This window comes from Carassius gibelio, chromosome A6 (assembly GCF_023724105.1).
Source record: "Carassius gibelio isolate Cgi1373 ecotype wild population from Czech Republic chromosome A6, carGib1.2-hapl.c, whole genome shotgun sequence".
Taxonomy (NCBI): domain Eukaryota; kingdom Metazoa; phylum Chordata; class Actinopteri; order Cypriniformes; family Cyprinidae; genus Carassius; species Carassius gibelio.
The window spans coordinates 29,551,276-29,564,229 of record NC_068376.1 but is presented as its reverse complement, the minus strand read 5'-3'; the positions used below and the strand labels follow the sequence as shown (position 1 = coordinate 29,564,229).

The following is a 12,954-nucleotide window of genomic DNA, read 5'->3' as shown; positions in this document are numbered from 1 at the left end:
ATGATAGGCAACGTGAGATAAACTCTCGAGACGAGGCTTGTGAAAGATAATATAAGTTACTTAATACACGATTGTGATAGAGAATGAGAAGCTGACGTCTGATTTCTTCAAGCGGTCATATTTACCATGTTTACTATGGAAATATGTTTAGCGTGCATATCTTTTTCATCGCTTATAAATATTTCTGCCTTGTATGGTGATTATCCACATTGGATCAAGTTATTTCAAACAGTCGCTGCTGACTGAAAGAGAGTTTTGAGCTCAACTTATTTTAAAAAAAAAAAAGTGTTTAATGCTGGTGTTAAAGCTGTTATCTTTCTGAAATGATCCTCAGCGCAGACTCTCTATTTTTATAAAAGCTCCCGAACAAAAAACATTATTAGGCTATATTCTTTTATGATAGGCAACGTGAGATAAACTCTCGAGACGAGGCTTGTGAAAGATAATATAAGTTACTTAATACACGATTGTGATAGAGAATGAGAAGCTGACGTCTGATTTCTTCAAGCGGTCATATTTACCATGTTTACTATGGAAATATGTTTAGCGTGCATATCTTTTTCATCGCTTATAAATATTTCTGCCTTGTATGGTGATTATCCACATTGGATCAAGTTATTTCAAACAGTCGCTGCTGACTGAAAGAGAGTTTTGAGCTCAACTTATTTAAAAAAAAGTGTTTAATGCTGGTGTTAAAGCTGTTATCTTTCTGAAATGATCCTCAGCGCAGACTCTCTATTTTTATAAAAGCTCCCGAACAAAAATCATTATTATATTTTGATGATATGCAACGTGGAGCTAAACTCTTGAAACGAGACGACAGATAAAATGTTACTTAATAAATACACAGTTGTGATAGAGAATAAGAAGCTGACGTCTGATTTATCCAAGCGGTCATATTTACCATGTTTACTATGGTAACGTTAGCGTGCATAGTCTTTTACATCACTTATAAATATTTCTGCCTTGTTTAGTGATTATAATCCACATCGGATCAAGCAAACACTTGCTGCGAACTAAGAGTGAGTTTTGAGCTCAACTTATTTTAAAACGTCGTTAATGCTGGTGTTAAAGCTGTTATCTTTCTGAAATTATCCACGCTGACGCTCTCTAGACACAGAAACTCTGCCTTTGTTCATAACCCCTCCTCTAGCCCCAGCTGGCCCGCTTTGGCCTAAGGTTTTCGTCGGGCCAAAAAACCCTGGCCGTTGGCCCCGAGGAAGCCCCGGCGAGGCACGATCAAGCCCCGGAAGTGACTGTTGGAAACACGACTGGCCCTGGCACGCACTAGCACACCCTGTCTTAGCTCGGTAGTGGAAACACGGCTATTCTGACCAATGTGTTACACTTGAACTTGAAGATGACCAAGCACTCTGGCCAAAACATCTCACTGACAAAGAACGCTGCTTAATAGTGCAGAGAGGCCCAGTTCAGAGCAAGGATAGAATTTATCCTTTTTATTTTTCTTCTTTTTTTCTTACAGTTACAACTCCAGATGTCTATACATCATTGCTGTGTGAAGACTGCTGAAGAGAAGTAACAAGTAGGGCTTTTTTTTTTTTTAAAATAAGGATTGTCAAAAGGAGGGAAACAAGAGATGTAGAGGGCCCCATGTCTGTGTTTGCCTTGGGCCCCAAAATGTCTAAATCCGCCCCTGCCCACATGGGAGTGCTAACATCCTCAACCAGACTCCAAACGGTCGGAGTGGGCGGGGATTCCTCTCCGGGCGGTCCTCCCTCTCGCAGCGCACCGGAACAGGGACAGAGAAACCGGGTTTTAGTGACAGCCTCAACCAACCACAGGGTAAAATGACAATAACGGAAGTCACTTACCCCTTTTGTGGCTGGGAGGCTGTCCCCAGTTTTCATCCGTCCCAGTCCGGGTTCTCATGAACATTTGCAAGCGAGAGGGAGTGACGTCACCAGGTGTTTCCCAACTGCGCTGTCTAGGCTCCGCCTTGCCCGCATTCTCCACCAGTGTCACGGGGTGAAGAACCACTCGACAAGAGGTACGTGAAATCAAAAGCCCCGGAGGGTGGGTTTATTGAAAAGTGAAGGGTGCCTGGTGAAGTGTCCTGATCTGCTTTCCGCTGGTTGGTGCTCCCCGTGCTCCTCTGTGCCAATCAAGGGGAAAGTGGGTGTCCAGACGTGCTCCAAAGGGTGTGGGCTGTCGGTCACTCGCTGCTTTCTGTGGGGATAGGAGAGAGGGGTTAGTCCAGCTTCGCGTTCTGTTTGAGAACCTCTTCTCAGTGCAAGATGTGCTGCTTTTCAATGTGCTGGCTGATGGGGAGCAGCTGTGACCGATCAGCCGGTGATGAGGACGTGCAGGTGTTTTGGTTTGGTTTCCAGGGCGACGCTGATTCCTCTGGGAGTGCTCGTCACAATATATATATATTTTGGGGCGAATGAACGGTCTGTACTTGATACTCCACCCAAAACTGAAAATGGTCATTTACAGACACTCAAGCGGTTTCTTTCATCTGCTGAATACAAAGATATTTTGAAGAATGATGGTAACCAAAGAGTTTCTAGTCTTCATTGACCTCCATAGAACTTTTTTTCCATACTGTGGAAGTCAAGAGGGACCATAAGTTGTGTGTTTACCAACATTTTTAAGAAGATTTTATTTTGTTGCACGCAAGAAAGAAATTCAAGGCTGAGGAAATGATGACAGAATTCTGGGGTGAACTATTTTTGGGATGAATTTTTGGGTGAACTGTTCCTTTAAGTACAGTAGTATGAAGAACAAAGCTTTGTGTCTGGTCAGTGTTAGTAGGCCTTCTTTAATTCATTTGTGCTTTGAGGTTAAAGCCAGATGATTTTTCTTGTTTAATCAGAAATTGCGAAGTGTGGTCTCCCTGTTTAAATCTGCTCGATCCTCCGTGCACCTACTCTACTCCCTCCACCCTGCACCCTGTGCGTTGAGTGGACTTCAATAAAGCCAATGAGTTCTGGACCTTCATTTGAAATTGTCCTGATGTTTGTTGCAGCACTGAAGACAATCTGAACTACACCTGCCTGTTAATGGATGTGAAGAAACAATACCTGAAGCTTCTGGGAGCATAAGTGAGTGATGGGAATTAACACTGTAGTGAATCAGATATTTACCAGCTCTTGATTTCAGTTACATCTTTTCAACAGAAATACCGTGTGGTGGTATAAAACAGAGATGTGGACATGGCCTGCAACTCCCAGACGAGTGGTTTGGGGAGTCACTCCAGCAAGAGGCCAGTTGTTTCCATCTGATATTGTGTGTCCTATGTTCTTTTAGTCTTGGTCTGGGGACTCTGGTCAGTAAAATTTATATATATATATATATTTATATATATATATATATATATATATATAAAGAGAGAGAGAGAGAGAGAGAGTTTTTTCTTAATGTAAACAATTTGTGCACCCTGACCCCTAGTCAATAAAATTTAAACTTTATTATTATTTTTTAATGGAATAAATAATATACTAAATAATATTATTTATTAAATTATTATTCTGGTAAACATTTTAATGTTTTATGCATTTCGTTTAAAAATAACTATTATTATTATTATTTCATATATTATTATACATTCTACTTTTTTATTTATAGTTTATTTCATTATTTGTATTATTATTATTATTATTTTTATTTTATCAATAAAATATTTATCAATGGAACCATTATTATTAGTATTTCTTTATAAGAATAATATTATTAGTAAAAAATACTTTACACATTCCATTTAATAATTATGTTATATAATAATTATGATATTTAATAATATCATATTTTATGTTTTACTTTATTTAATTTCAATTTCATTAGTATTATCATCATATTTTATTTAATTTTTTTCATGTATCATGTATCACATGGTGCACTTTCTCAGGTGACTGTGACGAAAAGCTAAATTACATAGAAAGCCTTTTTTGCATCAAAGACTTCCTATAGAGATCTAGAATATAGGTTTACACACACTTCCATTGTAAACCAGTTTTACTTTAGTATATTCATGTGTAACCTCAGTCTAATATGTGAGCCTTTTATTCCTTCTTTATTGTGTATTCTATTATGATTTTTGGTTTGTTTTTATTTTGAAATTGTATTTATTTATGTCCTCCACAGGGTTGGGGTCACATGGTTCCTACTGACAAGTCCATAGCGGCCTTCACGATGTTCAGTCGCTTCATCTGAATTTGCACTGGCATACTGGTAAATTGTTTCCCAAGACATTTTCTATGATTTTAAGTTTTTCTATGTGATCGTTTATTTCAGAAAATGGTGCATTTCAACCCACTCAGTCATTTCAATGATGAACTAAAGTTTTAAGATAAAAAACAGTAACACTTCCTGTTTTTTAACACGTCATTTTTATAAAGAGGTACAGTGGTTCATTCACAAATGAGGATGGCAAACCAATCACATATTAAACAACCAATATATACGATAAAACGTGTACAAAAAATGATAAAATTCAACTAAAAGTACATAAACATCTAAGAGTTGTACATGTGTTTTGGGGTTCAGTCATTGTGTAATACCCTAAAGTCAACATGAACCAGCATTTGCAACCCATTTTGCTTCTGAAATGTGAATAAAGTAGTTTGTCACTTCATATTAATGCACTGATTAATTGGCAGGGTGTTTTATAGTAGAACAGAGTCATGTCTGAATGTAACTCTATTGGTTTGTGGGGGTCTGCTCTCCTCATGAGCATCTCTACAGTACGCATCCAAACAGTTATGCTGCTTTTTGTAAATATATACTTATTTGCTTATACTGGGGAAATCATTACACAACAGCTATTTACACTAAGTGTAAAAAGTTAGACTGTATTTACACTGAGAGCAAATAGTGTAAATAGAAGTAGAAGTATTTGTGCTAAAAGTAAAATACTCCAGCAACAGTGAAAGCAGCCTTTGCAAACAAGTTTAGTAAATTGCACTCATTATAAAGAGACACTGCCTATATTCATTATATGAGCAATACATTGTTGCATTTCGTTTGGGAAGATATTAGGGGGTTAAAGGCATGTAAGAAGAAATTCAAAGATTATAAATACACTTTTTTTTCTTCTTGTTTAGAGTAAAGTGCTGATTGTACACAATTACACCAGGAATGCATATTCAGAGACTAAATGTGACCCTGGAGCACAAAACCAGTCTTGGTCTCTGGGGTATATTTGTAGCAATAGCAAAAATACATTGTTATAGGTCAAAATTATCGATTTTTCTTTCATGCAAAAATCATTAAGATATTAAGTAAAGATCGTGTTGTAAAATATTCTACTGTAAATCTCTCAAAACCTAATTTTTGATTAGTAATATGCATTGCTTAGAACATAATTTGGACAACATTAAAGACAATTTTCTCAGTGTTTTGACTTTTTTGCACCCTCAGATTCCAGATTTTTATAAAGCTGCATTTCGGCCAAATATTGTCCTAAACCATACATCAATGGAAAGCTTATTTATTCAGTATTTCAGATGATGTATATATCTCAATTTCGAGAAATTGACACTTAAAACTGGTTTTGTGGTCCAGGGTCACAAATGGGGCAAATTTAGAGTTGACGTTGATAACGAAAGCAGGTCTTGAGGATCAGATGATGTACAGTTAATAAACATCATGCTTCTGCTCGAAGGTTAGTTCCTCTCTTTTAAAACCTCCATTTATTGCTCATTGTGTTAGTTTCTGTGCATGTCTTTACACGTGCGGTAATGTTAGCGTCTTAAATGGAGTTATCTGTTTCACCCGACAGCTTCTTCTCGATTATTTCTCTCAGACCGGTCCTGAAGTGGAGGTTTGCTCCAACTATGATGTAGCCCTGTGAAATCAAAGATGGAGAATCACAGCTGAACATGGTGTCTTAAACTTACGATGTTAAAGGTTTCACGATGCAGCCACTTACATTGTGATACTCGACCACCTCTTCAATGAAGTCCATCCCGTCCGGAAGAGGGATCTGCACACCTCGCTTAATGTAATCTACATGAAAACACATTATCAAGCGTTTTCTGATTCACATATTTAAAGTTAATGTTTTCAAAAAAAAAAAAAAAAATTTTAATAATTTTTTTTAGAAACAAAAGAATTTGTTTATTCAAAAAAAAATGTTTTAAATGTGACATTAAAACATTAATAATGTATAAATACTTTTTATTTCAAATAAATGCTCTTCTGAAAATAATTTAATAATTTAAGTTAAATTATAAAATTATAAAAATTAGCAAATCAGTATATTAAAATTATTTCTGAAGGATCATGTGACACCAAAGACTAGTAATAATGTGAAAAATTCAGCTTTGATCACTGGAATAAATTATATTTGACTTGTTTTAAATTGTAATAATATTTCATAATTTTACTGTTTATATTTGTTCTTTTAATAAAAAAAAAATGCAGCCTTGGTAAGCATAAGACTTTTTAAAAAAAAACATTAAATACCAACCCTAAATATCTGAACAGTAGTGTACATGTCATTTAAAATATAATATATTGTTTCACTTACTGTTAATGAGAGGCACCGCTGATAACTGCAGCATTGTCTTCAAAGGACTTTGCAGTGGAATAAGCTGAAAAAAATAATAATTATATTTATATATCTGCTCTTGATTAGACTTGTATCGAATGTGCTTGTGTGGAAACACAAACTTACAGCCAAAGACTCGAAAACCGATTGATCGGAGAAAATTGTGAACCTGAAAACAGAATCAAATCAAATCAAAATCAATGTCAAAGTTACTCAAATGTCAAAAAAGTTCAGTGTTTGCAGGTCATATTCACTTTTTCAGATCTAAATGGATGGTCAAGCGCTTGCCCTTCATCGCTACTTCCGCGTTGAACGTGCCTTCCTAAAAACAAGGTGAAATTTGGTGCATTTCTAGCATCCCTTCAATCTGAAACTACTGGTTGTATATATTGTGTATAATTCTCACCATGGTCAAGCTGCTGAGCTGGGCAGCTGGTTTTCCTGGAGGAAGAACGAACACTTTGACGTTACAGCTGACAGCCACACTGGCACCAGAGGTCTTGATGGTGGAGCGAGGAGGAGATTTGACCTCTAACTCCAGCGAGAGAGGATGATCCATGAAAGCCGGGTCCTGATTGGACAGACAAACACAGAGAATAGAAGTTTGCTATACAACTGCTGTACATATATACATCTTAGCTTTGCTCACCAGCATCATGATTTTCCCCATGTAGGTGGTCCTGAGGAGCAACTCTAAGTCCTTCGGCATCTGAAATGAGTCGAGCAACAGTTGTTTTTGTCTTATTTTTGTGTCACGCTCTTGAAATGAGTTAGACGGTGTCTTACTCGTTCGTTTGCTATCTGCGTTTGGAACAGTCCGCCTTTGAAGTAAGAGAAGAGGCCGCTGTCAAAGAAGTACTCGGAGAGAGAGAGATAGACCATACGATCGTATTCTCTCAGGACTGGATTCACAGCGTTGTTCACAAGCGTCTCGTTCTCATTCTTCAGGTCATAAAACATGCCCTGTGTAGAAAAAAATAAATCACGCAGACTAATTTAAAACCATATAAATATAATGTGTGTGTGTGTTTGTGTGTGTGTGCTACAGTAGCCTTTATGGTACCATGTTTTAAAATATGTTTTTTTTTATTATTATAAAATTTAAACCTTAAAATTCTAAAATATAGCCTTTATTAGAAAATGTACTTCAAGGGGCAAGAAAATACATTTCCAGTCTTAAAATACATTTTTGGGTGAGCACATAACTTATTATTATTATTTTAATGTTTTGGACAAATTAAGATTTACATTATTTAATTTAAAGATTTATAAATGTATAGATTTATAGATTTTTCGAGTTGTACTATTAGTGTATTAGTAATATATCTCTGCACTTTTTGTAGATTTTGAAAAAAAAAAAAAAATATATATATATATATATATATATATATACAATTTTTTTTTTTTTTTGCTGAAAAGTGTGTGTATTTTATTTTTTTACGAAACCAAGAATTAATATATTTTCATTAAAATCATGTTGTTTTTTGCACATGTACTTGGTAACACTTACCAAATATCGTGCTGACATTTCATTTATTTAGAAATAAGTTTAAAAGTTTGTACTGTGACAAACTAATACTGTGAAATATGTATTCTTATAAAAAAACTGATTTGCTATTTGAATATATTTTAAAACGTTATTTATTCCAGAGATCAAAGCTGAATTTTCATCCAGTCTTCAGTGATTTACAATCATTTATTAATATTATCACTGTAAAAACAGTTGTTCTGCTTCATTTTTTTTTTTTTTTTAATTATGATAAAGTATTTCATATGAATAACATGTCTTCGCTGACCCCAAAAACCTGCATTTAAAGTTTATTAACTAGTCATCTGTCACTCACCCTAAAATCCATATCAAGGCTAGTTTCTGTCACCACGGGGTCATTTAGCAGTGAGTAATCAATGCCCACGTAACTGTCCACCTCCGTGCGCACTGAAAAACACATTCACATAAACATACGAGCCTGCCAGATCGATATACCACAACAGTTTTACACTGATCAACATCGTTCTCTAACCTGGGATTGTTTCCAGTAGCTGATTAACCAGAACTAGTGCGGCATGATTCAAAGCTGGACAAATCTGACAGAGACATATACGCAAAAGTTTGTTAAAATCTGTTCAAATGTCACTGAAGTTACAATACCTTTATGTACTGTATGTGAGCACCAGTACAAACATCTGCTAACCTTGACTAGAAAAAAGCAAACAAACCTGTTTATTTAAGACGAAGCGCATTCCTGTAGTCAGGAACGTTCCGATAAAGTCATAAACCCTCCTGTGAGAATATTTAAAGACACGTAAGAATGTCCCATGAAACAGACAGATATGCAAAACACTGAGCAAACTATGTATTTCATTTATAAAGAAGTTAATTAATTCATGTGCAATAAACATGCTCAGAATTCGATATAGAGTGCTGTACCCGAGGGTCCCGCTAAATCTGGCCCTCATCTTGGTGATGAACGCATCGCAGGTGATGTTGGCGATCTTGAGACGTCCGTCCTGGTCTTTGATGAGATGGAGGACTGTGAAGATGTTGACACCTTCAGCGGAAGCGTTGATTGATCCCTCATCATAACTGAGGGGATGCATTTATTTAATGAGAAATACAGTAAATATTGTGAAATATCATCACAATTTAAAGTAACTGTTATCTATTGCAATATATGTTAACATGTCATTTATTCCTGTGATCAAAGTTGCATTGTCAGCATCATTACTCTAGTCTTCAGTGTCACGTGTTCATTATAATGTGCTGTATTAATATACATTTTCTGATTATCATCAATCTTGAAAAAAGTTGTGCTGGTGTATTTTTACATGTTTTTATTGTTTGATTAAAAGAAAGTTCATAAGAATAGCATTTAACTGAAATCTTTTGTAATGACTTTACTATCACTTTTGACCAATTGAATGGCTCCTTGCTGAATAAGAGGCTCGTTTCTTTCAGTTTCTTGTGACCTTAAATCACAAACGTCTGGTTTGATGTCTGCAGACGTGTCGAGACTCACAAGAGCCAGTAGAGGATGCGTCTCTGGAAGTTGAGGGTGATGGAGGAGTTCTGCACCTCGAACAGCAGCCCCACGTCAGGCTGGAAGCGGAGGTCAGAGGTCAGGTTCAGCTCCGTGATCTTCACACTAAACAATCAGTGCAGAATTAGAGCCTCATCTTAAAGGTTCATTCAGCCCTCGGGGTTGTCATTTTAGTTAATGCCACTGGCACATAAAGGGCACCATCACCCCCTTCTGAATGAAGACAAATGGGACAGAATTGAACATTTAATAGGACTGTACAAGGACATTTCGATTTGGAATGTAACAAAAAAAAAGGAGAAATTACAGAATTGCAATTCCAAAAAATATCTGTCTGTCTGTTTTTCTATCCACCCACCCGTCCATCTGTCTGTCTGTCTGTCTGTCTGTCTGTCTATCTATCTATCTATCTATCTATCTATCTATCTATCTATCTATCTATCTATCCGTCTGTCTGTCCGTCCGTCCGTCCGTCCGTCTATCTATCTATCTATCTATCTATCTATCTATCTATCTATCTATCTATCTATCTATCTATCCGTCTGTCTATCTATCCGTCCATCCCTCCATCCCTCCATCCATCTCTCCTTCCATTCATCCCTCCATCCATCTTTCTATCCATCCATCTATCTATCTGTCCGTACGTCCATCTATCCGTCCGTCTATCTATCTATCCATCCATCTATCTATCCATCCATCCATCCATCCATCCATCCATCCATCCATCCATCTATCTATCTATCTATCCATCCATCCATCCATCCATCCATCCATCCATCTATCTATCTATCTATCCATCCATCCATCCATCCATCCATCCATCTATCCTTGTAGTGAAAAGTACAGTTATCTGAATTTCTTTGAGTTTCACATAGTTTCAATTCTACTTACATTAATTTGAATTGCAATTCTGCATCCTCTTTGCCTCCTCAGTTCAAAATCAGGATCTGAACTGTAATTTAAAAGGCATACTTCGTGCTTTTTTCTGATTGGTGCTCATCCCTTTCGCTTACTGTGCATGTGAAGGACCACAGGAGAGCGCTGTGTGTAACTTGTGAGTAAACGACAGGAAATGCAGTAGATAAAGGTCAAACATACTTCTTGATGGTGTACTGGAAGCGGCCCTCTTTACCCTGCATCTCTGGCATGCTGATGTTACTCAACTCTTCCTCCACGAACCTCTTTGTCTCGGCCTTCACTGGAAAGACGTCAAGCAGAGGCCAGTCTGAGATATTCTTATATTCTACTAAAGTCTAGTTGTATTTTAAGTCTGAATGTTGGGCTTTTTGTCAGATATCTTACGCATCTCCAGTCCTCTGTCAGTGATGCGGATCCTGCATCCAGGCAGTTCTGCTAAAGTCATTGTGATTAATGAAAGAAGAAAGATGACAGAGACGTTCAGCACTCCCATGATTCCTCAGCACACCTGAAAATCAACAATTTAGATACTTAGTTTAATTTCAGTATGAAAGGGACAGCTGAGAGAAGGCTAAAGTCAACCAAACTGTAAAATATATTTTTTTTTACAGTTGTAAATAAAACAAAGATTACTGAAGAATGTTTCAGAAGAAAATATGACTTGGGTTTTATTAATTTGTGATATATACTATTCTTGTCTGAGTGAAAATTGTAAGTAAATTCTGCACCTTTTTTTCAGTCTAGGATAAAAACAAAAAGATTTATCTTTAAAATGTATATTCCCTTATTTCCACATCTTTTTCATTCAATACATACACACATAATCAGTGAATAGGAATAAATAGAAGTCAAGTTTAAAATAATATGACGTCATAAGTTTATATAATGGACAAGAATGGACTAAAGATAATAAATTAATAAAGTAAAAGAGTAATTAAAAATTAAGTACAAATAATAAAAAATAAATTGAAATAATATATATTTAAAAAAAATATTAAATTAAATAAAAATAATAATGTAAGTAAATTTAAATGTAAAACTAGTGCACCAAAAAGCCTTCCAAGTGCCTTAGTTTTAGAGATCAGATCCGAGTGACTCTATCTGTCCACGGATGATGCAGCTTTTCTGTCCTGCACCAAAGAGCTTTTTCAGTGCTGCGGCAGGAAAATAGGTCCTGAAAGCTGAATATATCAAAACAGCAAACATATAAGAGAATGATCTTGCCTTTCAAACGTGTAGAAGAAAGTATCCAGAGGAAAAAGTCCAAGTCTGTCGTCTCTCGTCTCTGTAGCAGTGTGTGTGAAAGGTCTGTGTCTGCGTGTGTGTGTTTGTGTGTGTGTGTGTGTGTTTAGTGCAGAGGAGGAGAGACTGTGTGCCTCGTCAGAATGGACAGAGGAGAGAGAGAGTGAGAGAGAAAGAGAGAGAGAGAGAGACAGAGAGTGAGAGAGAGAGAGAGACAGAGAGAGAGATAGTGAGAGAGAGAGAGAGAGAGAGAGAGATAGAGAGAGCGACTGTTCATGTACTGTTTTAATGGATTGGGATGAGTTATATTTTGAGTTTTGTTTAAATCACTAAATCACTTTTTATTAAAATAAATAAATACGTACATTTAAATGTCATTTTAAATAAATAAAAAAACTTCATAAATTATAATTAATTTTGAACAATTTAAAACAAATTATTTTAATAAACTGTAATTTTGCTTCGATTTAAAATAATGTAATAATTATTTAATTGTAATAATGTAATAATATTTTAAATAAATGAATAATCATTTTACATCTATTAAAAATATAATATTGAATATTTTAGAAATAAATATCAATAATGTTAAATATCAATTACAATTTAATTTAAATAAATAACTAAAATATATTATAATGTATAATTATGAGTAATAATTAATGTAATATCAATGTATATCAACTATACTCTGTTTACTAATTAATATAAGAACTCCAGTCAAACTCAATCATATTAATAAATTCAAGAACATCTGAACATTTAATATATTGATACTCAGTATAATATTTAAGAGACTTAAATGAGGTCGCTCTCTTGGAGGTTGTGTGTGTGTGTGTTAGTGTGTGTGTATGTGTGTGTGATGCTGGAGGCAGCTGTCTTTAGTCCCCCAGATATAACCAACAGGAACAAACAGGATCCAAACAAACCATCCCACAAATGTGCTTTATAAAGTCACTGACCCCAGGGTCCGGCTGATTTACTTTGCTTCACAGAAGACGGTCAGGCAGGCGGAAAGATTTCACAAATGCCTCATTTATTTTGTATAAAACCCCGTGGGCTTGGGAGCTTTTTTTAAGCGTCAAAAGGTAATTACTCGTCTGAGACAATGTCTTTTAGCAAACACATGGTCCGTACGCAATAATAGGTGACCTTTGATATAAAATGATGCTGAATGAAAGCTATATGTCTGTACATTTCAGGAAAGATGAACATGTTCTTTGTGAAACAGAAGTGTTTTTGGGG

General features: G+C 35.8%; 1 protein-coding gene across 1 annotated transcript; it reads right to left on the bottom strand.

Moving 5' to 3' along the window:
* Window positions 1-4,330: 4,330 nt before the first annotated feature.
* Window positions 4,331-11,863, bottom strand: LOC128016026 (phospholipid transfer protein). The gene is made up of 16 exons (XM_052600341.1): window positions 11,692-11,863; window positions 10,852-10,975; window positions 10,648-10,747; window positions 9,529-9,654; window positions 8,940-9,095; window positions 8,729-8,792; window positions 8,533-8,596; window positions 8,356-8,447; window positions 7,298-7,474; window positions 7,161-7,220; window positions 6,918-7,082; window positions 6,766-6,833; window positions 6,638-6,680; window positions 6,491-6,554; window positions 5,891-5,967; window positions 4,331-5,806 (listed from the first exon to the last, which is right to left on the bottom strand). The coding sequence occupies exons 2-16, from the start codon at window positions 10,958-10,960 to the stop codon at window positions 5,711-5,713; spliced, it is 1,461 nt and encodes a 486-aa protein (XP_052456301.1). The 5' UTR covers window positions 10,961-10,975; window positions 11,692-11,863; the 3' UTR covers window positions 4,331-5,710.
* Between the last annotated feature and the right edge of the window lie 1,091 nt (window positions 11,864-12,954).